Source organism: Acomys minous (assembly GCF_964271855.1).
Source record: "Acomys minous genome assembly, chromosome: 1".
Taxonomy (NCBI): domain Eukaryota; kingdom Metazoa; phylum Chordata; class Mammalia; order Rodentia; family Muridae; genus Acomys; species Acomys minous.
Window position 1 is genome coordinate 54,795,683 of NC_140483.1, and position 27,622 is coordinate 54,823,304.

Genomic DNA, 27,622 nt, shown 5'->3' on the forward strand with positions numbered 1-27,622 from the left:
GGTGGGAGGTCTTTCCTAATTGTGCTCTTAAGAGGGTATCTTAGTCATTTTGCCCTCATAACCAAAGGCTTGCATGTCAGCCTGTCCACTGGAGTCCCCTTGATGCCTAGCTGGGGAATTTCTCCTGGGCATGCATGACGCTGTCAGGGATGGTACTGCTAAAGTAACTCAGGCAAGAGACAAAAGCATTGCTAACATTTTCCAAACTTGTACTGTTGGGAAAAGGAAAATCACTTCTTCCCATTCTTCTGGTCAAATGGTTCTTTTTTGGATTCAGAGTTGTGCACTTCAAGCTTTGTAAACAAGGCCTGAGGTTTCTATAATTTAGGTACCAGAAGTTCATGTGGGAGCTAAGACCTATTCAAGACAGCAAAGTCTAAGCATAAATCTAAGAGCTTGTCGCAGACCAGCTTGTCTCTGCTCTGTGTTCAGGATAACAGAGTTTTGGTCTAAGCCCCAGGCTAAGAGACAGAAATGGTAGCATCTCATGGCTTGGGAAGACCTGTGGAAAGATAAGCTGGGTGTTCTGTTTATTTTGTTGAGCTACTGAGTCTTCTAGGGATCATGTCAAATGTTTTGTGCCCTGGCATCTCTGTTCACATAGTCACCTATCCTTTATTTACTTGCTCTGAGAAGCAGCAAATGAAGGGTGTCTTAAGTCACTGTTCTGTTGCTGTGAAGAAACTCCATGACCAATACAACTATTATAGGACAAAGTATTTAACTGGAGACTTGTTTACAGTTTCAAAGGTTTAGTCCATGGTTGTTGTAATGGAAAGGAGCATGGCAGCACAGAGTTGGGTGCTAAAGCAGTAGCTACATCCTGGGTCTGTAGGCAGAGAGAGAGAGAGAGAGAGAGAGAGAGAGAGAGAGAGAGAGAGAGAGAGAGAGACTGAGCTTCGCATGGGCTTTTGAAAGCTCCAACAAGGCTAGACCATCCAATCCTTCTAATCCTTTTAAATAGTGCCACTCACTGGTGACTAAGCATTCAAATGGGGTCTGTTCTTATGAAATCCACCACAGAAGGGTTTTTCCTGTTGCATGCTTGGGCCTTCCATAGGCCATCAACTTACCCAGGAGTCCCAGGGCTTTGGCAGAAGCTGTACAAAACTAGAAGGTCTTTGAGGGGCTAAGGAACAGGGATGGGTGACAGAGAATGGCTTACACCTTTGAAGGGCCATTTTTCTTTGGTTATATCTATAAGGGGAAGGTTTTCCTCGGCCAGTACAGGGGCCAAGTCTGTTATATGTTCTTGGGGTAGACAGGGTTGGGATGAATGTCATACTCAGGACAGGGAAACTAAGGATGCAGGGGAAATGCTGGTTATCACGAATGGGCTATGGCTTCTATGTTGGATCTGAGAGGAGCAGTTGGGGATGTACATAGAAATGCCATAAAGGATCAAGGATTGTTGATTGGAATATGGGAACTTGAAAAGGTGGGATACATGGTAAGTGGCATTTTAGAGTGCCTGCTGGGGGTCTGGCTTTCCAAGCCCAGCTCAGCCCTAAAGCCCTAAAGCCCTAAAGCCCTAAAGCCCTAAAGTTCTGTGCCTCTGTTTACTGATCCCTCTCCATCCTTTTCTTCTTCCACCAGGCGCCTGGATGCCAACCTCATCTCCCTGGTCCCCGAGAGAAGCTTTGAAGGGCTGTCTTCCCTCCGCCACCTCTGGTTGGATGACAATGCACTCACTGAGATTCCCGTCAGAGCCCTCAACAACCTTCCTGCCCTACAGGCCATGACCCTGGCTCTCAACAGCATCCGGCGCATCCCCGACTATGCCTTCCAGAACCTCAGCAGCCTTGTGGTGCTGTGAGTGCTGTCTTAGTCCCCAGCACACGCCGGAATGGGAAGCTGCATGCTTTCTCCAGTTGGGTCAGGAGCTTTGCTCTTCTCTGCATGTCATCGAACCCTCTTGTTTCAGTTTCTGCTCTGTAGATGATGAAGGTGACCATCCTTTGTTGTCTCTGTAGGATGATGTCGAAGATGATATTAAGTCCATAGAAGTACTCTGAGAGCCACTTAAGGGACTAAGCATTATAATCAGAAAGCAGAAATATTTTTGTTTTTTGTTTTACTTCCTCACTATACACGTATAGTAACCATTTCATGCCAATTGAAATATAAATCAAGAGTTTCTTAAGTGATTCCCACCACATTTGGTAATTGAAAGATGCAATCATATGCTTTGGCATAGGGTTAGAGTAAATCCATCCAATTTTGCAGGCCTAAAGAAGCAGGAAAGGGCCAGATGTGGTGGTACACGCCTGTGATCCCAGCATTCAGGGAGGCAGAGGCAGGTGGGATCTCTGTGAGTTTGAGGCCAACCTGGTCCAGGGCAGCCAGAACCACACAGAGAAACCCTGTATCAAAAAACAAAACAAAACAAAACACCAAAACAAAACAAAACAAAAAAGAAGCAGGAAAGTCCATCACATGTAATTAGATGTCAAAGCCCCAGCAGGATAATTACCTGGGAGATAGCATCCCTGGCAGGGATAGGGGCTGGGGTTAACTCTGTCTTCCTAGTGGGAACTTTACAGTGCAAATTAGCTTCTAGCTAATTGCCATGAATGATTGGTAAGTTCACAGTCTAATTACCAAGGGCTCGGAGGTCATGTGTAATTGCTCTGGGTTACATACTAATTGCTGCAGGAACATGTGTGTTAGCGACTCTGCTAAATGGCAGCATTGCTTCCTTTGTTCTTGGAGATCTGGTGTGGTTTTCTAGGCCACTGTGAATGGATGATTCTCAGATCCTTGTGAGAGATGGAGAGGTAGGTAGTGATTTATTTGTCTAAGGCTCTGTCTTGGAAACTTAGAGAGCCAACATGAATGTTCCCAGTAGAGTACTTTCTTCCATCAGAAGGGCCATAGCCTCCATCATTCTGGGAGTCAGGATGATTGGCTTTGGCTTTGGTGATGTCCCTGTGGCCTCACATGGGAATGGGGTCAAGTCCCTGGGACAGGTAAGACCGCTGGAAAAATGAGAACTTTATGATGGGCCCCCTGCTACGTGGGCAACAGTATGCTCATACAGAGCCCCCCCCCCCGGTGTGTGTGTGTGTGTGTGTGTGTGTGAGTGTGTGTGTAAAGTCCCAAAAGGATGCTACAGCACTGCTGGCCTGGAGGGCTTGCAATCTAGTTTCCTCTGTAGGGAAAGACATCCAAGCCAGTTTTTGCTGCTGTAGCTAGGTGGTGAAGATGGATTCAGCGCACAGGAGCACAGCAGGAGTCCATTCAGCTTTGGGAGGGCAAGAAGAAAGCTTCACAGGGGAGGCCTGGACGGGGAGTGAATGGGGTTGGACAAGAAAAGGGGCTAGAAGGGACTAGAGCATTAAAGACGTGGGGGAGGGGGAGTCAGAGTATTTGGCTGTTGGTGATGGGGCCTTCCAGCTGTAGCAGAGGGTCCTTGTGCACAATGTGAGAGAAAAGGGCTGAGGGGCACAGACAATGTCAGAGCAAAGACTGCAGCTTTTATTTGCCAGTGTGGAGCGAAACTTGCAGGTTTTCAAGGAAACGTTAAAAGGGGGATATTTCAGGGTGGTTAAAGTGAAGGATGGATGGCCACACAGGGAGCCAGAGACAGGAAAACTAGCTCTGAGGCTCCCATGTATCAATGCTCAGTTTGGGGAGGCAGCAGAAAGGATGAGTGGGAGGGTGAGACTGTAAGGGGTATTTTGAAGGGAGAATTGAGCTATCGCAGAGGTTTTCCTGGGGCAGAGGACCAAGCAGAAAAGTCATCACGGATGACTTCAAGGCTTGGTTGGAAGCAAGAAGCTGGCATGAAATTCAGGCCCAATATAGATCTAGAAGGTGCAGGGGTCCCACTGGGTGTAAGAAGGACACGGGATCAAGGGAGAAAAGCTAGTGTAGAAGAACAAAGCTGAAACAGACTATGTACCTTGGCACGGGGCGAGGCTCAAAGCATCGCATCTCTGTCTTTTATGAGTGTGTGAAAGAAAAAGTTTCAAGCAGGAGGTGATGCTGGAAGGCAAAGAAGACTGGCGGATGCTGCCCCAGGACTTTGAGATGAGCTGCGGGGGGAGCCCAGGAGGCAGAACAACCACAAGAGGAAACAAGAACCAGAGGGCAGGCTGTGTGGTGTGTGCATGTGCCTGTAATTCTACAACCCAGAAGGCTGAGGCAGGAGGATGGCGAGGCAGAGGCCGGTGTGGGTTATATAACGAGACCGTGCCTCAAAACAAACAGATCAGAAAAAAACGTAAGGTGTGGATGTGGGCCTGTCAGGAGATATGGCAGACAAGTATGATGGAAAGAGGTAGGGTCCCTCCCACAGAGCCTGCGCGCTGGTGCTGCTCTGACACGTACAGAACCCTTTCCCCCGCACTGGCAGCAATAGCAAAAAACACTAAGCAGCTGGTCTTTAGTAACGTACGTCGTCTTGTAAGCGCCAACCTAGGTCCCTGGCTGGGCTACTACAGGTGCCAGGGCTCCAGAGCTGAATGGATAGTTCAAGAGGGAGCTAGAGGTCTAGAAAGGTGAGATGATCTGGACCAGAGCTGAAAAGGGAGGAGAGAGTCTAGGAAACTGGGGCAGGGAGAATACATTTGGTGGCAGCTGGGATGAAGGGGTGAAAGAAACAGGAAAAATTAAGCAGCCTTGCTAAGAGGGGAGACTTATTCTCAGAGGGCAAGGGTTGTTTTCCTACAGGACCGGAGATCCTTGGATTGGGGAGAGGGTCTGTCTTCCTTCCTGGGACCTGGTGGAGCAGGTCCCTCCCCCATCTCATGGCCCTCCCCCATCTAGCTGGATGGCTTTGGTCTAGGGTTCAGCAACATCTCTGCCAGACAGTCTGCTTCTTACCCATCCTAAGTGAGTTCCCTTTGCTGCCCAAAGATGTTTGTAAATTCTTGAACTTTTACAGCGTAGCTCAAATATGCCACAGTGTCGAGAGTTCTGCATCTAATTTTCCCAGAACAATGGATGCCTTTGAGGGGAGATTCTGTTCTTCCTTCTGGAGAATTCTTTTTGTATTATTGTATCCGCAGGCTCATGTTGGGGATCCTTTCCTTGAGAAACCTCAGTGGCTAGCGTACCCCACGTGCATCGGTTTTTAACTGTTGTAACCTTTGTCTCACTCTGCCACGCCCACCCTGATCGTGTCCAGCTTTTTTTTATCTTTCTTTATCTTTCTTATGTCATTTATACGTGTGCGTGCCCGAAGGTACGTATGTGCCCTTCACACGGGCAGTGCTCACAGAGGACAGAAGAGGATGTCAGATCCCCTGAAACTGGAGTTACTGGTGGGTTTGAGCCACCCGATTTGGGTGCTGGGAACTGAATCCCAGTCATCTGTAAGAACCAGCCCGTGTTCTTCTCTATTGAGTCATCTCCAGCCCTGTGTCCAGTTTTCTCTCTGATACAAGTCAACTTTCACAACTGACTATTGATTAGCTCCCTTTTAAAAAAAAATGCAGTTTGGGGTCCCAGTTTTAACCTACAATGTAATTTTTCCTTCCACTTTAATTTTTGTTTTCTTTGAAATGTCATTTAGGTTGTTTTGTAGCAGAAGGTAATTGTGATCAGTTTCGTCTATTCTTCATTTGTTAATTGCAATCTTTTTTTTTCTTTCCTTTTATTTAGACAGGGTCTTCTGTAGCCCAGGCTAGCCTCCAACTCACTACATAGCCAAGACTAACATTGAACTCCTGGTCTGCCAGCCTCTGCTTCCAAAATACTGGAATTTCAGATTTTCACTACCACACCCAGCATTCATTGTATTTTCTTCAAGGCTTGAAACTTCACTGTCCCTTACATACAATCCCCTTCTCCCTTTGTCACCCCGTGATTTCTTCTCTCTGGCACACTCAAGAAGCAAAGCTCTGGTCCAGCACATCATCTCTAGGCCATATTGGTTGTCCCTTCCAAGCTGTAGTGTCAGTTAAGTGCATAGAAGTAGATTCTGTGCCATTTTCTGTACCTTGGTGGAGTGGGTGAGAGAGACAGCATGTTCAGAGGTAATGGCCAGTCTTTTGGGAGACTACCTGTGCTGCTGCCCCCGCCACAGTGTTTTAAGTGTGGAGTGCCCCTGGGCTTCAAGCACCTCTGGCTCCCTTGTCTGTGAGTATCCTGAAACTTTTGTTTTACTTTCTATTTCACCTGCTCCCTTTGGATGACCGAATACAGAACAAAACAAGAATATTTACTTAGTTACTTCTCACAGGTTAGGAGTGTTGTTTTTAAGAGAGAAATCTCAGACTTTGTTTTCTCACCAGTTTATTTTCTGGGGAAAGGGATGACAAAGACCTCCAAACTGTTTGGCCACAGGGTCTTCAGTGTTACCTACACAAGGCTGCATGTCTTTTTGCTTTTTGCGTGTCTTTCCTGATTTTTTGCCCCTTGTGCGTCTTCAGGTGGAGTGGAGTTTGGTTTGGTTATTTTTGATCAATTATGAGAGGGCAGAAGAGAGTTTCGTCTTATTTTTCAGTGAACTATTTACCCTGGGAACCTCTCCCAAACTTCCCTCTTTTCTGCTCACAACTGTTCTTGCCAAAGCCCAAGCCCCACTGCACGGCCTATGCACCTTCCCACTGCCCATCTGTTCCTGGGATCCCTTCCCTCTCTGCTCAAGCACATTGCCTGGCAAAGCCCTGCTGAGGATTGCCACCTCCACTCTACAAGGCCTCGCTTGCTCCCTCAGCCTCAGCAACCTCCCGGTGACCACAGCTCTCTCCAGTTGTAACAAAGCTTAGCCCTTAATTATATGTTGTCTGCAGCGGTTGGCTGTTGGCTCCCCTAAGAACGTCTGGCCACTGAGTCAGGCTGGCTGGGCCCTACAGAGCAGGGCCGGAGAAGAAGCCTCAGATGTGAGCCCCTATGACGTCAGGTCTGCATCCCAGTGCTTAGTCAGGGATTGCTGTAGCCTTGGCCCAGGGCTTTCCTCTTCCCGGTTTCTTCACTAGGAAGGCAAAAAGGTAGCTAGCCTGTGGTCAATGCTGCCTTGGCAGCTGTGGCTTCAGAAATGGGTCTTGGCTGGTTTGCTCGCCCCTGGAGAAAAGGGGTTAGAGCACTGGGGTCATTCTGTTTGTGCTTCTGCCTCCACTTTGCGACTCCTGCTTGCTGTGTACACTCATCTGCCCTGGCCCTGAGGTTGTGCCACACACTCTGACGTGTCTCTCCTTCCCACACAGGCATCTGCATAACAACCGCATCCAGTATGTGGGGACCCACAGCTTCGAGGGGCTGCACAACCTGGAGACACTGTGAGTGGGGAGATCCTGTTTAATAAGCCCTAGCCTGCTGGGTGACGGTGATGGCACCTGTGACTAGAGTCGGGATGTGGGCTTAGGAAGGGCCAGCAGGATATGATCCGAGCCCTTGTCACCCAGGTGCCCATCCTGGGACTTTTCTCTGAGATGTCACTCAGGGAGAATTCCTTCCCCCTCTTCGGGTGGGTACAAGGTGCTCTGTGGTGGTTCAGGGTAGGCCAGGAAGTGGGACTGCAGGGCCCCTGACAGCAGAGACATCCCATAATGCGTAGAGATGAAAACAGCTAACAGAAGTCAGTGAATGAGGACACAACGATTGGAGTCTGTAAAGCTTGGGGGTGGGGCTGGGGCTGACTTGGTGGCAGTTTTGATGTCTGTTTAAGAGTGGCTGCTGACAGAAGGGAGAGGAATACCACGGAATAATGTCAGGACTGTTCGCCAGCTGATCTAACTAGCTAAAGATTAAGGGGGAAATGGCCCATTCAGTGCTACAGCCTGCCTATAAAAAGCACCCAAGCTGTTGACTCTCAAAAAGCCATATTATTCACACATCATCATCCAGGAATTCAGTTAAGGTCAGAATACACCCAAGCCCTCCCATCACTTCCTCTGGAGGCCCCGCCAGCCCCTGCAGAGTGGGCTGAGTGGGCCCCACTGAGCAATCGGCCAGGCTCTGCAAGAGTGACTGGTCATGCCAGCTGGAGTCGTTAGCTCCCCTGAGAGAACTGGCTGCCACAGCCACCTGGTGCAGGGCATGGATCTGGGGGCTGTAGGAGAGGATGGCCTCAGGTTACCACAAGCGTGAGGCACTGAGGGTGGGGAAAGGCCCATGATATCGGGAGTTGATCACAGTTCCTCCTGAATCTCTTCCCCAGGCATAAATGAGCCCCTACTTTCTACCCCCTCCTCCCTCGTTTCTTTTGAGGTGAGGGAGTCTTTCCAAAGCAGCAGAGGATGAGATTCTGGAAGATGGGCTGTGACAGGCAAGCAACATGTTGGGGGAAAACCACTATGTAAAGTCTACCCCAAGAGGCCTTGGCTACGGGATCTGTGGTAGTGTGGGGAAACAGATGAGCGACTCATGCCTAGGTCACATGTTACTTCCTGTGGCTCTGATTCCTAGGAACATGGCTGCTTTCTTGTGCTTGCTATATAGCAGGAGAAACGGCAGAGCTGGGCTCAGCTCTCCTGGCATCCAGGCTCTTTGGCCAACTGTATACCAAGGAGTACAGCCTGGGACTCAGGAACGTCCCCATCTGTTGCTAGTGCTGTTCAAGGCTTAGACTGTGTGTTCCTCCTCCATAGCTGTCACTGATGGCTGGACAGTAAGAACAGGCCTAGTCTAGTCCTTGAAGCCTTCATAAGAGAAAGTTCCTTCCCAGGAAGGCTTCGTAGTTCCTCTCGAGGTGATCTTCCCAAGTGTGAACAGAGCACATTAGAGTGTTGAGACAACAGAGGCCTTAGGAGAGTGCCTGGTTTTCTTATCACCTGGTCAAATGTGAGTTGAGTGAACCTACTGTGTGCAGGATTTCTAGAGACTTCCTAGAGAAGCCCAGCTCCCGAGTGCTGCTGGGAGTCACCGTGCAACAGCAGGGCATAGCTGTCTACCCTGGAGTGTGGGCTATTTAGCTCTACAGGAAAGTCAGGTGAGGATTGGGCCACAGATACTGAGTGTGGGTTGGCACCTCAAAAAAGCCAGCAAGCAGCTGTTTCTTCACTTTTGGGGCACACTGCCTAACTCTTTCTCAATTCGCCACTGTCTTGCCATGCGGGGCATTTGGCTCAGCCGCTGCTGGCTGAGTTATAGAGCAGTCCTGCCGCTAAGTACCCACTGTCTCTTTCATCTATCTTGGCCTCAACACAGCAGGCCCCCGGGCTATGCCCACCTTGCAGATGGGAAAGCCAAGACCGAGAGACAAGGAAAAGTTCTCCAGTCTTTACAGTGTGGAGGCAGAAAGGCCCAGTGATTAATCCCTTGGCACCAAGCAGCCTGAAGCCCTTACTGCCAGTCCTCCCAGCTGTGTGAGCTCAACCATTTGCCTAGAACTCTCCATTTTCTAATCTATATCGTAATGTCACCGGGCTGTATAAAGTTGTCACAGAGACTGGCAGATAGACAGGACGCTGCCCTTGCTCTCCTGTTTTCTTCCCCCAACCCTTCCTCAGTCTGAGGCTTCGTTTCTATGACATCCCATTTCCTCCCCACCCTTGAAGAGCAAGTCTTTCCAACTTTTGATCTCCAATTAAACAAGAGGTGGGGGGGGGGAGTATGTTATTTCTCTTCTGTTCCCCCAGAGCATTTTCTCGGGGAGCCTGCAGGGGAAGGCAGATGTGGAGGAGGAGCAGCGGCTGGGAGAATGAAAGGGGAAAGAAATGATAGTCAAGTCTTTTAATTGTTGCATAATTGGCTCAGTCGGCAGCCTTGCTTATTATTCGGGAGCTTTCATGTGTACTTCTTGCTGGAAGGGCACTTCTCCCTCAGGCCCTGTAAATCTCTGCCACTTAGACCTCTCTCATCTCTGGCAGCGGAGGGAAGATCAAACCCCCCGCAGCCCAGGCTGTGGTTTGGCTCAAGCTGTGTTTGGCTCCTCTGCAGCCTTCTCCTCTGCAGAGGGAGAGCAGCTCCCCCCCAGCTTTACCACCTGGGAGGAGGAGCCAGGTGCGAGCACGTACATGCGTGGCCACACAGGCTCCCGAACTAGGCACATGCAGTACACACAACCCAGCTCACGTCCTCTGCCACCATCCTCTCTCCATAGAAACCACCCTTCTCATATCAGCGCAGCAGAGATGTGACCCACTTTCTCTCAGGCTCTCAGCAATGAAGACCAGGATGCCAGTTCTGCTGCCGTAGGATGGGCTGGCAAAAGCACATGCTCTTACTCCTGCTGTTTCCCTGCCCCCCCCCCCGCACCCCGCACCCCACCTCCCGCTTTCTTCACTTGTACAAGAGGCTACTACAGCTGGATGTGGTAACACATGCTTATAATCCCACCACTCAGAAGGTAGAGGCAGGAAGCTCAGGAGTTCAAGGCCAGCCTGTGCGCTACATGAGACTCAGTCTCAAACAAAACAAAACAGGAAAGGGGCATGTAAGTCACACACCACACACTCTTTATTCTAAAGAAGCTTTGGGTGGAGTCTTGGGTGGGGCTCTGTCCTGCCCTCTGTTGCTGGGCGGAATTACACAGCTCTTAAGATCAAAGCTTGCACCAGGCACAGTGGCGCCTGCCTCTAATCCCAGCACTTGGGGAGGCAGAGGCAGGCAGGTCTTTGTGAGCTCAAGGCCAGCCTGGTCTACAGAGCAAGCCCAGGACAGCCAACGCTATACAAAGAAACCCTGTCTCGAAAAACAAAAACAAAAAACGAAAAATAGCAAACAAACCAAAGAACAAACCTTGCAGCACTCTGAGGAGTCTGGCGGCAGACAGGATGCTTCCCCCAGTGTGGTCGTCACCATCCCAACCCTTACCAAGAAGCCTTAGCCTCAGGCAGACCCTTCATGCACAGGCTTTTGGTTTCCCATGGTGAAGATGACCACCACTTTGGAGAAACTCCAAAGTAGAGATGGCCTAAACCATCCATTTCTACGGTTCTCTCTTTATATGTTAGACCCTCAAGTCAGTTCCAGGACTCCGTAGGTATATAGGTTGATAATCATCATCATCATCATCCAGACTAAGAACAATAAAAAAGGTATGGAAGATTCTCCATAAAACCAAATGCAAAGGCACCTTGGTCAATCATAGGAACTTGGGGGACACAGGGAGCTATGCCAGACTGAAGACCAACAGTATTCCTAGTCCTGACTACATACTTAACAAACATGGAGATAGGACTGGGAACCCCGATTCCATCCACCCACCTTTACTCGCCATGTCTGGGAACTTGATGCCTGCACCTTAGCAGAGCCCAGAGCGAGTGTGGGTGTAAGATAGGACCCTCTAAAGAATGGCATCCTCTTCTTCAAGCCTAGGCAGTGATCTCTGGGCCTTGTTATGACCTTGTTAAACAAATCCGGCCCAAGTGGAGCCTGAGCTGGCTGGACATTTCCCTCTGGAAGAGATCCGGCGCCTGAGTGAGAACAGAAGCCTCCTGGCTCAGCTCCCTCCCTAATCAGTACCAGCATTCAACATGGGGCTGGGAAATGAGCCGGACAGGGAAGGAGTTTATAGATTTCCACCTTAAAGTCCAGAACCGTGCACTTCCCATCAATCTGTGTATCTCCTCTACTGACATTTCCAAAGGACATTCTTGCTTCAACAGTAGCTGTGGCTGGAAAACGCACTCCTGTCTCTTTGTCTTTGAAACCACAAATAGAAACAGTTTTCACTCTCAACTCGCTTGGAATTGGCCCTGCAAATGTCTGGCCGCTCCTTGGTGCAGGGCTGACCATCTGTCTGTCTGTGACAGAACCTCAGGCAGATCTCCACCAGGATTCTTCCAGGGCTTGGGGTGTTCCAGAGAAGATCAAGGATTACACTTGAAGCAGCAGACTTGGATTCAAATCCTGACACTGACACCGACACACGTGGCACGTTCAAGTCGCCTGACCTCTCCAAAGCTTTAGCTGTCACAAGTAGAGAACGAAGCCAACATTTTACAACTTGGGGGACATTGCAAAGTCCACATTAAATGAGGCGACTCAGCAGTGCTCGGGAGTGCCATAGGTGCCGAGTTTATGTTGGCTTTCTCTTTCCTGCTCGACACTTATGTTGGCTAGAGTGCGTCTGAAGGAGGCAGGGAAGGTGCTCCCTGGAGGTGCCATTTCACAGTGCTCCTTCCTATGACTCATCGCTCTGATGAATCAGAGTTCTCAGGCACTCAGGACATGACTACTATATTAGTTTCCTGTGGCTGCCTCGACAAACTACCACAAACTCGGTGGCTTAACAAGATAGCAATTTATTCTTCCACAGCTCTAAAGGTCAGAAGTTCAAAGTCAAGGGGTTGGCAGGACTGGTTACCTCTGTAGGGTCTCAGGCCATCTATAGTCCCTGCCTTGCTCCTCTCATCTGATGGCTGCTGGCAATCCTTGGCACGCCCTGCTTTAGAGACCCATCTTCCATCCTCACAAAGCTTTATTCGTGCTTTCTCTTATAAAAATTCTTATCACTAGATCCAGGACCTGGCCTGATAATCCCAGTTGACATCTGGATCTTTCACTAGATTCTTCTTTCTGCAAAGGTGCTGTATCTACCGTCTCCTTTGTAGGCGCCAACCGTTAGGACTGAGTTGGGCATGTCTTTTGGGAAATACAGTTCAGAGCTGTGGCTCCCTGCTGGCAAAGCTCCATGACAGAGGATGAGCAGAGGTCTAAATGAATTTGGCTGACCTTTTTCTTTCTTGCTTCTTTCTCTTCCTGCCTTTCTTTCAACAGGATCTTGCTATGTAACCCAGGCTGGCCTTGAACTTACAATCACCTACACCAGCCTCCCAAGTGCTAGGATTACAGGTATGTGTCACCATATCCACTTGTCCTGATTCTTTCCTTTCCTTCCTTCCTTCTTTGCTTTTTTCTTAATTTTATTACTTTTTTTTTTTTTTAGAGTGTGTGTGTCTGTACAAATGTGCATTTTCAGGTCAGAAGACAACTCACAGGACTTGTAGGTTCTCTCCTACCATGTGGTTCCTGGGTTGCAAGCTCTACTCAGTAAGCTTGGTGGCAGTCACCTTTACCTGCTAAGCTGTGCAGCTTGCGCATTTCAGGTTTTGTATCCCAAGGCAAGTCAGGTCACTTCACTAGTTTCTGTTCTTTTTAATCCCAAGATGGGTGTGGGTTCCTTTCTCTGGGAGGCTGGGCTGAGAATCTGGTTACAGTTTTCTTCGGCCTTCTGGAGGCTAGCTGAAGAAGGCTCTGTCCTGGGAACCCACCACGAAGAAGGCCTTCTACGCAGGGCAGCCACGCTCAGCTGGGGTTGAGACAGTGAGAATCCGTGTCCCTTCCAGAAGGGGAAGAGAGCCTCTGGCTTGTGAAAGGCTAGATAACCGACCGTGCTTGATTAAAATAAAGGCAGTCAAGAGTCAAAGAACTATTTTAATTCACTGAGCTTAGTATTTAAAAGAAAGGCAAGGACAGAGAGCTATAGAGGGAGAAATGGGGAGTGTGCGGAAACCTCCAACCTCTGGGTTGTTTTGTTGTTGTTGTTGTTGTTGTTTGTTTGTTTGTTTGTTTGTTTTTTAGACAGGGTTTCTCTGTGTAGCCTTGGCTGTCCTGGACTCACTTTGTAGACTAGGCTGGCCTTGAACTCACAGCGATCTGCCTGCCTCTGCCTCCTGAGTGCCAGCAACCTGAATAGCAGGAGACACTCCCAGGACACTTCCTGGGGCTTGTCTCCAGGGCACCTTTGATGTGTTTCCTTCAACGGACCAGTTTTTGACACCTTTTGTGTGGGTTAGGGTCTGCAAGGAACTAATCTTTTAACACATTCTGGTCCGGTGGGTTGTTATCAGCAGGGGGTCCACTGACCCTAAACTTACCAGGAGGGAGTGGCTCCTCCATCTGCAGACAAGGGCCCACAATGGGGTCTGTCTATATAGTCTAGGCTGACTTGAGACTCAAGGCAGTCCTCTTGCCTCAGTCTCCCAGAATGCCGTGAGCCCCCATGCCTAGCTTATCCCTGTTCTACCATTAGTTTCTTATATTTAGGAGAATTAGAATTTCTTCTCAATAGCTAGTTCTCCTCACATCTCATTTCTTGCCCCACCGCCACAAGTTGTTGAGGAAGACAGGCAGGAACTGTGCGACCTCTGGTTACAAATGGACAAATTGAGGCAGAGGGTAGCTGACTTAGCTAAGGCTGCAGCTAGTTAAGAGGCAGGACCAGAAAGCAGGCTTCTTGGCCCTTGGCCCCATGTCAGCTCCTCAGACCACAGGGCCTCTTGAGGCAGGGTATCAAGGAACTCCTTCCCCTCACGTTCTTAATCATCTTACTTTTGTGGGTTTATTAGCTGCAAATTTGTGGGCTTCTGTGGCTTATAGAGGAATTTATTGTTCCATATAAAACTTTTTTTTTTTCTGGCTTCCCCCACAGAACCACTAATGACTTTTAACCGGCAGAAAATTGAGCTGCCCAATGAGTTTGTCTTGCGTTCTGTGACCATGACGAGTTATTAATAGTTCTTCCCAGGACAGCATTCCCTTTCCCATTGCCCTGGCGTCAGGGGTAGCCAAGGTCGCCTGCTGTCTCTGCTGCCCCTTCCTCCCTGCTGGCAAGAAAGCAAAAACTTTGGCACTGAACTTCCACTCCACCCCTCACTCCCCCTGGGAACCCCAGCCAGCTCGTCTGGAATGGAGAAGGATGGGAGGTCAGGGGGAGGAGAGCCCCACCAGGGAGGGATCCTTAACGGATGCCACAGAGAGGAACCGGAGATGTTGAAGACTGACATATCTGTAGGAAGGAAGAGCTGGAAAAAAAAAATCAATTATCCCCACTCCTTTTGCTTTTGTTGCCTTGTACTCAGTCAGCCCACAAATACCGAGCTTCTTCCACATGCCAGAACCATTGCAGGCTCCATAGAAACAGGTTAGCATCTCTGACACTAAAGGATTCGGGCCCAGAAGTCTTGAGTGCCTTTAAATGGACCACTGATGTACTGTACTGCCCACACACCTTGCGTCAGGATTCCAAGGCCTTAAGGATGTCACACCCAGGGGCTCATTCTATGTAGATGCTGCACAGAGTTCCCAGCTGGTTTCCTAGCCTTTAATACTGTGCGTTTGTTGGTAACTCCAGCCCAGATCTCATCCCTGAAACTTCAGAATTAGGTGTCCCCTAGTCAGTCCTCATAGCCCTGTAGCTACCACAGATGTCCCATGCTCTAACCTACTGCTATGCCCTGGATATGGGCCTTGCTCTGCAATGAATGGCTCTTCATCCTCTACACTCTGTTGAGGTCAGGCATACTTGGAGCCTCTGGCAGGGCCCTGTGATCCAGCGTTGTCTCAGGGATCTGATCAAAACCAGGTCTCTTCTGGGTATCTCATCTTTGGAGTGACAAGGACCTTCCTAGGTGAGAGAGGTGATTGAGGAATCACAAAATCTGATTCAAAGAACCAGGGATACACCTTGGGTGTGGTGCTCCCCTTTGTTAGAGCTGCATGGGATGTGTGGACTTGCAGCCAGCAGTAAGAGCTAAGGGAGGTGGGGAGGGAGTGTGCAGACTAGCCCCACAGTGGCTGCACTGGACAGCCAGCAAACTCAGTGAGTGCCCTACCACTGGGGACAGTCCAAGCAAAAACTGGATCCCCCACCTGACCGGAATCTTGGAGTTGATTTCCTGCTGGGCGGGGGAGGGGAGGCTGCTGATTAGAATGCTGCCTTTCATCTCCTTTCCAAGCCTAGGCTTCTGCCATCCCAGGTGTTTCATTAGCTCAGAGAAACAAGCACTCTCAGCGCTGGAGACCAGCTTCTGTTGTTAAAACACCAGCCTGCTATTGCTTCAGGTATATTCTGAATGTGTGCTGGCGAGGAAGAGCGTGTAGGTGGAAGGAAGGCGTGTCTGTGTCTTTCAATAGAAACTGATGACAATTTTACTAATTGCTGCAGTTATTAATGGGTGGCCTTTTATGTAGGCTGTTTAGAAGGTAAAACAATGCTATTAGTCATAAAGTGTTGGTTCCTGGCTCTGCAGTCATCTGCACCATGCACGTGTAGCAAGATTAAAGACAGGTGTTCCATCCGCAGTATAGGAAGAACAGTTAAGACATGCATTCACTGTGCTCGCTCGCCTTCATTCCAGGCCTTGGGAGATAAAGCAGCTGGGAGTTTACAGTCTATCTCAAATGCCTGTGCACTGTGTCTCATACTGTGGAGTCAGGCTCGCCTACATCTCCCCATGTGCCCTTATCTGAGATCTGGTAATAAACATAAATATTAGTCTTGATAATAAAAGGTAAGTGGAAACCCAATTAATGTAATTCATCTCTCTTAATTGCTATGAAGAAGTAGACAGAGCAACTGGTCTACCAACAGTTGTAGTGTGTGACGAAGAAAGTGTTTGCCCCGTGTGCGGTCAGTGTCTAGGAAAGGAGGACTCAAAAGGCACTGGCGTTCTTTGACCAGCTACCCTGTGCCAGGCGAACAGAGCCATGTTCTGCAACGGCCATTCTCTACCTCAGAAAGAGAAGCAGAGTGAGGAAGTCAGGTGACTTGGTCAAGGTGATCTTGTTGATTAATGAAAGCCCAGCCATTTCCTACTCTCACTGGGACAACTCACAAACACACAGCCTCTACCTAATACTCACTTGGCTGCAGCATGTTTATGAACACCTAAAGGAAATCTTCTAGAACCTTCCCCAGCTGCTCTTCATCTTTCCCTTTCTCTCCGAGCCCTGTTGTTCATCGTCTTTGCAGGATCCAACTCTGGGTACTTAAGAAAGTGTTGTAAGCCAGTGGCCAAAGGGCCCGAGTTCAAGATCTGCCTCTGAGAATCCCTGCAACCTACCTTTTCTCTCCAAGACCCTGTTTCCTCATGATAAAAAGAAGACATGTGAAATCCTACGAGCTGTACCCACTGACCCACAGCGAGGCTCCCCAGGGACCTAAGGAGCTGGACACTCTACAGTTGGAAAGGAGAGGACTGAGTCAGCTTTGGGTTTGGGCAAGCCTTCTGAGATGCTCTGACCAAGCACATGGGCTTGCCATCAGTTTGACTGGATTTGGCTGAAAACTACTCAGCAGATGAAGGGGAGGATTAGGCATGGGGCAGCTGCCGCTGCAGCTTCCAGACCAAACTCCAGATGGAGATGGGGATCAGGATGATTTCCCTTTAACCTTAATGCTTCCCCATCTGCTGCTAGCTCCTTTAAGAGGCAAACAGAACAGCGAACTCTTCTTTGGCTTCTGGCTGATTCTAGAGACTATTAAAGATGACAGACTAGAAAGCCATACACCTGTGGAGGAGTTATCTTTAAGAAGCATAGGGCACCGGGCGTGGTGGCAACAAACTTTAATCCCAGCACTCAGGAGGCCAAGACAGGTGGATCTCTATGAATTTGAGGCCATCCTGGTCTACAAAGAAAGTCCAGGCCAACCAAGGCTACACACACAGAGAAAGAAGAAGAATAGAAGAAGAAAGAGGAGGAGGAGGAGGAGAAGAAGAAGGAGACAAAGCAGCAGCATAGGGCCGTCATAAGGATTAGACTGAGCTGTGGTTTCTTGCATGCTGCCCTAAAACACAAAGGCTAAAGGAGTCTCCATCATGTGGTCTTTGTGCAATGGGCCCAAATGATAATCTTTGATAATAAATATTCATATATGTAGCCCTATACCCGGACTGCAGGGGATCCAAGATAGCACCCAGGAGCTCCCTCACCTTATCAAGCTTTCAGCCTCATGGAGGTGGGAGAGAGGGGTCAGGGACACACACACACACACACACACACACACACACACACACACACACACACAAACCTCACTGTGATTTTGACCTCCCTGGGCTTCAATCCCAGCTATTCCACCACGAGCTGCAGAGCTGTTGCCAAGTGACTACCAACTCTGTGTTCAGTTTCCTATCTATGGCAATAATAGTGCCTACCTCAAAGGAAATGGTGGGAATCGAACGGATCAATACATGCAAACCTTATGCAGTAATTACTATTATTACCAAGGCACCATCATCACCAATGAATGTCTTGCACGCTGAGGAAGAAAGCACCAGAAAACTGCTGAGAGAGTAAGTGATTCATTCTAACCGTAGGGATGAGGTTGAGTCTGTGGAGGAAGGTATATTTGAACCCAATTTCAAAGGATGACTAATACTTCAACAGCTGAGAGTGTAGAGGAAGAGCATTCCAGGCAGAAGTGGCCCAGGCAAGACCAAAGAAATATGAAAATACATGCAGGGTTGAAATGCACACGAAGCAAAAGATTGGCCAAGGGCCTTGGAGCCCGTTAAGGATTTTGGACTTCATTTTGTCATTTTTTTTTTCTGAAAGCCTTTTTAGACTTTTAAATATAGGAGATCCACAGAGTCAGCTCTGCATTTTAAAAAGTTCTGTCTGGCAGATGTGTAGTAGTTAGGAGTGTAGACTCCAGACTCCAACCACCAGGGTTCAAATCCTGGCTGTGAAACTGAATGTGTTAAGACAGGCTATGTACCTATAACAAATAGACCAAGATAGTCTGGTGGTGGTGGCGGTGGCAGCGCACGCCTTTAATCCCAGCACTTAGGAGGCAGAGGCAGGTGGATCGCTGTGAGTTCAAGGCCAGCTTGATCTGCAGAGGGAGTCCAGGACAGTCAAGGATACACAGAGAAACCTTGTCTCAAAAAAAAAAAAAAAACTAAACTAAAAACAAATAGACCAAGATGTGTCTAACGGCTCATAGTAGAGAGGCTGGTGTTTGTTTTTCTGGATTATCAGTCCTAGCAGAATATTTCTTCTTGGCATGTGGCATTTCCTCCATATGGTGACTCAGGAACCTGGGTTCTTGCCATCCCTGTAGCATTTAGCTGGTGAAAAGGTAGACAGACTGTGGAGGAGAAAAGCCAGCTATTTTTATAAGAGTCAGGGATATAAATGGCAGATAAAATTTCTACCTACCTTCTTGGGGGAGAATATGGTCATGTAAGTCACGCCTACTGCAAGGGAGGCTGGGAAATATACTCTAGCTATGTTTTTAGCTATTCCTTCTGCTAGACCATTCAATAGAATTTCTTGCAATGAAAGGAATGTTCTATATTTGCATTTTTACTACAATAGCTACCCGCCATACATTGCTAGGATGTTTGAGATGTGGCTACTGAACTGAGATTGAGATTTTGTTTACTTATAACTGAAGAGCCAAATGTGGCTAGGTGGCTCTGGTACTGGACAGTGTGGTTATTGAGGAAAGGGACAAGGGATCTGGGCTACTAGGCAGTGATTTCTGCCAGCCAGATTGAGCGACAGGTGTGTTTTCTCACTTACCCCACCCCCAAGTGAAAAATGGGTGTGGGAAGAGGATCCACCTCTCCAGACTGTTGCAGCATGGAGCTCTTTCAGCTGGAGTGCCACGGTGTGCGCTCATTAGGTGTCCGTCCACCCATCCATGGCCCAAAGGCAGGGACAGTGTGCGGGAATTCATGAGCAAGAGTGTCCCCCCGCCTCTCAATATTTCCATTTCTTCAGTTGAGCTAAGTCGCTTACTTCTCTCCACAATGTGCATCTCCTCTGAACTGTGTTCTTCAAACCTAGTTCACATGTCCCCTTCCCATAAAGTCCTCCAGATGTGGTCTCTCCGCCGCACATCTGCGACAGTCCTGATGCTCTGTGTGCTCTCCAGGACCTGTGGCAGCATACTGAGGGGGCGCATCTTGTCTTGTGCTTTGCTCCATCTCATTGTTTCCCACTCTGACCAGCAGAATCCTTCATGTAATTTAGGGACATATAGAGACACATGTCTAGTGCATTGAGTTGAATTCATCGGGTGCAGAGAGAGTTGCGAGGACACAGTTCCTGAACAAGCAGAGCCAAGGCTCCATCTACATGGCATCGAAACAAAGCTAGAGTTAGGCAGCTTCCCAGGTCACTGTAGCTATATCAACACTCAAACGCAGCTACCTTGCTGGTATGGAGTCTACAGAGTTCTTTCAGGCATTTGTACAATCTTTCTTCTCCCACATTTCTCTATAAAAATAGCCGTCTAGTCCGCATGCCTTTTCCCACATGCCTTTTTCCCACTGTCTGTCTACTCCTGGCAAAGTTCCTCACCAGAAACTGCCAAGGAGAACTGGCACCACTCAATTTGGCAGCCTAGACTTGGGTCCAACGAGCTATATAAGTGCTCTATGAGAGCAAAGCCACCCAGGACACATCCCATGGTCTCTGTGCTTGTTCGGGGTAACACTAACATGGTTACTCCAGAGTATCTTGTGTTATTTTGACATAAAAAAAAAAGTCAAGAATATGCCTCTAAATACCCTGAATTCTCATGAATTCATTGATTTTTTTTATTAATCAGCTTGTTTAGAGCTCTTCAATTACTCATTCAACACATACTTGTTGAGGTCCTGCTCTATGTCAGATATTATTCCGGTGTTTAAAATTTGAAACAGACAGAGCTCTTGCATTCAGGGAGCTTTTGTTCCGGTTGGGTGGGAAGAAAATAAATGTCATGTGCCAATAAGTTCCACGAAGGCAAAGAAAGCAGGAAGTCTCTTGTGTCATAAAAATCACTCACTCCACGTAGTGACCTAAAATAACACCTTATTATTTCTCGTGAGTTCATGGCTTGGCTGGGCTCCCTGGGCTTATTCAGGAGACTCAGAGAGGGCTGGAGGGTCTACCACAGCCTCACCACTTAGCGGAAGCCTCACCGCTGACTGGCAGCTCGTCCTCTTCCTAGAGTTCACCACTCATGAGTCCAGGCTAGCTCCCTTACAAGGTGCTGTGAGGATTCCTAGGTTGCGAAGGCAGAGGCTGCAAGGCTCTTATGACTTCAGACCCGGTCACATGGTATTGTGTCTATCTTGTATCGGTCACTAGCATTGACAAGGCCAGGCAAGTCTTTGGAGTGACACATCTTTGTTCCTTATGAAAAATAGAATTCTCCGTGGGCAAGGGTTGAAAATTCCTAAAGAAAGGGAACCAAGTTAAAAGGGGACACTTGATTTTGAAACCCTGAGATATGACAAGGAACCAGTTATGTGATGCCTTGTTATGGTAGGAGAAACTCAGAAGTGTTAGAGATGAGTTGTAAGGGCAAAGGCAGAGCGACAGTTTGTGTTGTTTGAAATACACTGGTCAGAGAAGGCTTCTCTGAAGAGAGTAATTCAGGGAGGAACCTGGGTGAAGTAAGTAGGGCATGCTAACATCTGGGGGCAGGCAGGGGCAGGAAGGTTACTCTAGGTAGAGGGAGTTGATGGCTGCCACAGGTTCTCAGGCCAGACCACTGTAATCCTTTTTGTTAGCGCTAATGGAATATTAAGTCTTTTGAGTGAAGAAACGTCTTTGTTACTTATGGAAAACATAATTCTTCAGGGGCTATAATGGAAAAGTCCTAAAGGAATTGAACCAAGTTAAAAGGGAGCCACTGGGTTGTGAAACACTGAGATGTGAAGATGAGACGTTTATGGAGTTGAAGACCAAAAAGAGTGTCTCTGTCTTTCCCCTGATGCCTGTTCCCTCAGCACCCCTCACCTGCTGCACCGGGTGGCTTGTGCCGCCCTTGGTAGGACTCTAAGAACCCCAGAATTAGAAAAGGACCCCTTGTTTCCAGTCTCAGTACCTCTGCTTTCAGTCATCTTGGCCCCCTCCCATTGGTCCACAGCCTTGCCCTCACACTCACACAGCCTGTGGGAGCATCTCTGTGAGCAAATCAAACTGTGATACACGGGAAACCAAAGTGTCTGGCTTCCTAAAGGATGGAACAGCACAGAAGAGGTTTTCTGATATAATCGCCCAAGATCAACAGGGCAGTCTGAGGATAATGAGTAATTAATATGTGTGTGGAGGGGGACAATTATCTAGCTCACTGACTGCCAGGCTCTTGTCACTGCTCCTCTGGCCTTCCAGACTGTGTTTCTGGCTCTACTTGTGGCCTATTAAGTGTAATGACCCTCCTGTGCAGAAGAGCCTGTCATTATCTCTGTGTTAACATGGTACTTATCTACAAAACTCTGCCAAACTACTTTGCAATTAAAAGACCTCCACATAGTCCCCCTGATGTGGCCTTGAACAGACATTAAAGTTGTCAGGGCAGGGATGGCTTTAAAATGCTGAGAAGATGCACTTAGGGTCCTTCCTGAAAGGGTCAGGAGACATTCATGGGACTGACACCTGGAGTGTCAGTCCAAAGCTGGGGACTGTGTACCCCACAAAGAGGATTTTGGAGGCATCAAGACCTCCCAACCACCAAATCAGGCACATTATGCATATGTGAATTCATTGACTACTGAGTACAAAAACTGAAGCTAATTTTTTGAAAGTTGCTGTCTCTTCTGAAGGCTGTTGCACCCCTGAGTGGGGGTGGGAGAATCCTGTCACACACAACCAGGCAAACCTTTCTGAAACTCCTGTGAACCTCTTCCCAGGAAGCAATGAAGGGAGCTGTAAAAAGGGGAGCCACATAGGCTGGCAAGGAGATAGGGAGCAAACATTGTTCTTCACTCTCCCTCTCAAGCACGCCCTCTTTCTGCAGGCGTCACCTGGGTTTGTCTACTTGTCAAGGGCAGTTCTGCGTCTTTTCTGATGGAAACAAAATTAGCCCCCAGCCTGCTTCACTTCTCCCCTACTTTCCACTATCATTGCTGCCCAAGGGCACAAACCAAAAAGTCCCTTGAAGGAGTGAAAAAGATGAAGCTGTGATTGCTTATGGGTCAGATTGCCTAAGGGAATGCTATTATGAGTATTGCTGTACAAATATCTCATACACAGGTATGGGCTTTTCTGTAGGATAATGGACATAAGAGAGCCTGAGTATATAAATTTCAATTTGAAAAAATAATAAACTGTTAAAAGTTTTACACATTTAGTATATTAGAAAGCTTGCTTGCTTTCCCTCCTTCTAGCCAACTTGGCATGCTGCCCCTTTAAAAAAAAAAGAAAGAAAGAAACTTTTCTTTCATTGTTTTCTGATTGTGTATGCGATAAGGGTTCCTTGTATAAAAGAAAAATGGAAAATGCAAGCGAAAGTAAAGATTAACCCCATGCCACCATCCAAAGGGGGAAAATCAGTGAAGTGTATTGATACACAACCACAGCTCCAACACTTTGGAGCCTAAGGCTGAAGGATAAAAAGTGCAAGGACACCTGAGATACACAGGGAGACTCTGTCTCAAAAACAAAACAACAGAGCCATAGCTAAAGTAGCTACCATCTGAAGAGCTTTCCGGAAGTGCTAGAGCTAGTAATATGTTAAAGATCACTTCCTTATCTCTCTTCTCCCATCCCATGAATCCGAAGACCTAAAATAGACTTTCCTGAGCTGTGTAGGGATTGTTCTGGAGTAGGCAGATCCAGATATGTACACCCCTAAAATAAACCCCCACTCAAAACAGTTCTGCTGCCAGGAAGGCTCCAAGCCCGAGGATTTGTGGAATAGGAATGGAGTCCAAACATTCAGAAAATGTGTTTTCAGACCTTGGCAGCTGGATCCAACAGATTGGAAAACCCATCTCCCGGGCCAACCCTACAGCCAAGTTTCCATGTCTCAGGGACCCTGACATGCCCCGTTAAGCCTCTGAGCTAATGACCGCTCCGCTTTTCATTCCAGAGACCTCAACTATAACGAGCTGCAGGAGTTCCCCGTGGCTATCCGGACCCTGGGCAGGCTGCAGGAACTGTAAGATCTTCTACTGGTGTCCTCGGGTGCTTCCCCCAGGGGCACAGGCCAGCTCACTCATCAAACTGCCTCCCATAGTCCTTGTGGCTGGTCCTTGTAAAAGCTGTGGCTGGAAATCCTCCATAGCTCCCAGAGCAGCCATAGTTAGAGTTCTTGGTAGCTTGGCTTTGAACATTTCTTGGGGTTGTGGGGCGGGGGGCGGGCATCATCAGTATAAATGGCTTCGGGCCCGTCAAGCCTGGGAGCATACATGGAAGAAATCACCTCTGGCAGCCTGGGCCTGCCATTGCACTGTCTATGGCTAAAGAAGAATTAGAAGAACGAGGGGCTGCTTTATAGGGTCACTCTTTAGTACCGTGCCTAAAAAGATTGAGACATTGACTATGGAGCCCCAAGGCCATTTATTATATGATCATTTCACTTGTATGTATGTGCATATGATTGCATGTATGTGCATGCTATGTAGGGGGGATGTACCTACCTAATGCACATGTGTGGAGGTCAGAAGATGACTTTATGGATCTGGCCTCTCCTATATTTATGTAATTCCAAGTATTGAACTCCAGTTGCCTGGCTTTACCTGCTGAGCCACCTCACTTTCCCAGCCATTTATTATCCTATTTGAATATTCACTACACTGGGTGCTGCATTAGTGTTAATACAAATTAAAGGCAAGATAGTCATGGCATCCTCTAAAAAAAAAAAAAGCATCCTCTACCTCATGACATAAAGGAGCATTCATGAAACAGAAACAAGACAAGGCAACATGTAATTCCAGCCTTAAATGGTGGTATAGTACATTGACTAAAAGAGCCATGGGAGTTCAGAGAGACAGCTTACCATGGACTGAGGTCTCCTGAGCCTGCTCTCAAAGGATGAGTGAGATTCATGTGGCAATGATGGTGTAAGAGGGCAGGTTAGTCAGTGGAACAGTACAAGCACAGACCAGACAGGAAGTGGTTAAGGTAGAGGATGACCACAGGAAGGGCACCAACCTTGATGGAGGGTATGCTCAGTGACCTCAGAGAGCTAATATACAGCTAGACTAGAATCCAACTAAGGAGACGAGGAGGTTCACGAACTTTTCTGGAGAAAAAAATAGGTACACATTTAGGTATCATTCCTTCCATCCACCCATCCATCCATCATCCATCCACCCATCCATCCATCCATCCATCCATCCATCCATCCATCCACCCCTCCATCCATTATCTGAGATAAAGCTGCTTGAGGGCAGGGCTTCTGTTGTTCAAATCTCTCACCATCTCAGAACTTGATGTAGCCCAAGACACAAAAGAGCCATGCACACATGGTGGTTAGAAGGAATGAAGGAAGTAGCAAGCAAGCCTTGGTAGGTAGCGTTGGCCAGAGATGTCTGAGGATGAGCCTTGAGTGGGAGTGAAAGGAGTGATGGGACAACCGGAAATGAAGAGGAATAAGAAGATGCTAGGGCACAGGAAGCCAGAGACTTGCAGTTGGAGGGGGGATGTGGAGAAGCCTGCTCAGACTGGGCTGTGTGACTTTTCAGCCCAATAGGTTGATTCTTGGGAAAGCGTCCCAGCGACATAGACTCACTGTGCCTGGCTTCTAGGCCCCAGACCCTCCGTGGGGCACTTTATTGTTCACCACCCACAGATGTCATCTAGGGTCATGGAACACCCAACCCTGCCCTTTATCCCTGCTGCTGTTCTGCCCCTTCCGTGTTTCCTCACTTCTGGAGGAGCCTCCCTAATCCAGGATCCCCCAGGATTTCTTTTCTTTCTGTACCCACCTTTTCCTCCCACACACCTTGGCTTCCTCTATGGGGGCCTACCATGGCTCCTGCCACAAATGACCAAGTAACTGATTCCTTCCTTAGGACTTGAACCCAGCCACTCACTCACAGGCTTTCTTGAAGCTTGAAACCTGGGAACCACCCCCGCTACCCTCCCAACACACACACACACACACACACACACACACACACACACACACACACACGTACACACACGTACTATATTGTTGAACAGAGACAAGTGCACATGCACGACTGGAGGCTGAGGTTTCCAGGCTGAGGTCCCTGTGATCTCTGGGCCCGTCTAGTCAGCTGTCAGGAAGCCTATGAAGCTCCATGCTCTTCCTGTCCACGCCTCGCTTCAACCCCTCACTGCTCCTGGGTGCTGTCTTCCAGGGGTTTCCACAACAACAACATCAAGGCTATCCCAGAGAAGGCCTTCATGGGCAACCCTCTCCTGCAGACGATGTGAGTACGGCCCCTGCGCCTGGTGTTTCTGGAGGATGGAGGTTGTGGGGGCGGACACAAGGGATGGCCCCTGGAAAGAGCCAAGATGGCAGGGATGTGGGAGAACTGTTGGGCTCTGTCTCCAATCTCCACCCAGAAGCGTAGGGACCTAAAAAAAAAAAAAGTGAGCATCTGACCTAGGGCTTGGGTCTTTTTTTCCCCCCCAGACATTTTTATGACAACCCAATCCAGTTTGTGGGAAGGTCGGCATTCCAGTACCTGTCTAAACTGCATACGCTGTAAGTGGGCACCAGAGGCTGCCGCTTGGTGCTGTTGTCCAGACTTCTCCCTGTTCCCCCCGCCCCCACTGCTCCCCTGAGCACCCCATTCCCCCCTCTCTGCCTACCCCCCACTCCCCCCACCCCAACCCCCATCCCACCCCCCCACCCCACCCCACCCCACCCCACCCCACCCCCGCTTGCGTGGCCAGGCACCACGCTGCTGGAAGGAGAGGTCTTCAGGTCTCCAGACTTATGCTTTCTCAGACCTTTCCCCAGCTCTGCCAGAGCTTAATGGTAGTCCCTCCACCTTCAGGATCTGGTTGCTTCTTCCCAGACCTCACATGGGGATGAAGAGAGTCTGTCTTCATACCTGGGGGCACTTCCCTGACCTCTTTGGTTTTATTTGGCTTGTGGTATTTGCTCCATACACACCCGCAGGAAGAACAGGGGGCAGAGCTAAGGTCCTGGTTTCTGTGTGTCCTCCAGGCTGCTTCTCCAGTGCCCTGTGCACAGCTTTCTGGGGCCCTCACTATGCCATCTTTCTCACCCTTAGCCTGAAGGCAGCCCTTTGTTTCCTTCCCCGAGTCTTCTAATTCCAAGACCAAGGTCGCGCTTAAAAAAACAAAAAAACAAAAAACACTTCCATGAACTGTTTACAGTGTTCTGTGGCCTCACTCTACACAGCTCACCTCCCCAGTCACATGTTTCCCTCCTGGGTTCCCAATTGTATTTCCTTCTCATCACAACCTGTGAGGTAGGTACTTCTGTCCATTTTACAGAGGAAACGTGAGGTGCATGAACACAGGCCCTTAATTTCTGTTACCGGGCTCATTGGTGGGTGCCATTCTGCTTCCCCAGGGTCTCTCACACACTGTTGTTTGTGACATGGTTCCATGTGGCCAAGGCTGGCCTTCCACTCCTGGTCCCCAGCTTCTACTTTTCAAGGGCTAAGATTAAAGGCATGTCACACCGCTCGCAGCACTTGCCTTTTAAGATAGACATTTCTGTCAGGAGTGGTAGTACATACCTATAATCTTAGTGTTCTGGAGGTGAAGGCAAGAAGGTGAGGGGTTCAAGGCTAACCTCTACTATATAATGAGTTCGAAGCCAGTCTGGGCTACAAGAGACCGCATCTCAAAACAGAACAGTAACAACATGGAACATTCCACGCATCCCTTGTCTGGGTTTGCTTTTGTCTTTTTATGAGCCAAAGGCCTCAGTGCTGGGGTTGCAGGGCTTAATCTCAGCCCTGATGGGTTGGGCAGGGCTGATGCAGTTTAAGGAAGTGACTGGGAGCCGCATATAGCGATGCAGGACTTTGATTCTAACACTCAGGAGGCAGAGGCAGGTGGAACTCTGTGAGTTCATGGCCAGTCTGGTCTATGTAGTGAATTCCAGGACAGACATAAAAGAGAGACCCTGTCAAAAACAAACAAACAAACTAGCTAACTAACAAACAACATATTGGACCCTGCTAAACAAGAGTGCTAAACATGTTCAACTTCCAGCGGGGTCAGAGTGGCTAATTTGAGGGAGGCTTGAGGAAAATGACATTTGCCCAAAAGGTAGAGTTCTTGAACAGAAGACTGAGGCTGAGGAGACAGCCTGACCCACCCTCCAGAG

The 27,622-nt window shown here is 48.5% G+C and overlaps 1 protein-coding gene across 3 annotated transcripts in view; it reads left to right on the plus strand.

Moving 5' to 3' along the window:
* The window catches only part of LGR6 (leucine rich repeat containing G protein-coupled receptor 6), a 126,131-nt gene that overhangs the window by 80,288 nt on the left and 18,221 nt on the right, over positions 1–27,622 (plus strand). For all 3 annotated transcript variants that reach the window (XM_084796243.1, XM_084796241.1, XM_084796242.1), the window contains exons 5-9: positions 1,597–1,812; positions 7,155–7,226; positions 23,429–23,497; positions 25,668–25,739; positions 25,946–26,017. In XM_084796243.1, coding sequence (XP_084652369.1) covers positions 1,597–1,812; positions 7,155–7,226; positions 23,429–23,497; positions 25,668–25,739; positions 25,946–26,017 — 501 coding nt within the window. The remainder of the gene's footprint in view (positions 1–1,596; positions 1,813–7,154; positions 7,227–23,428; positions 23,498–25,667; positions 25,740–25,945; positions 26,018–27,622) is intronic.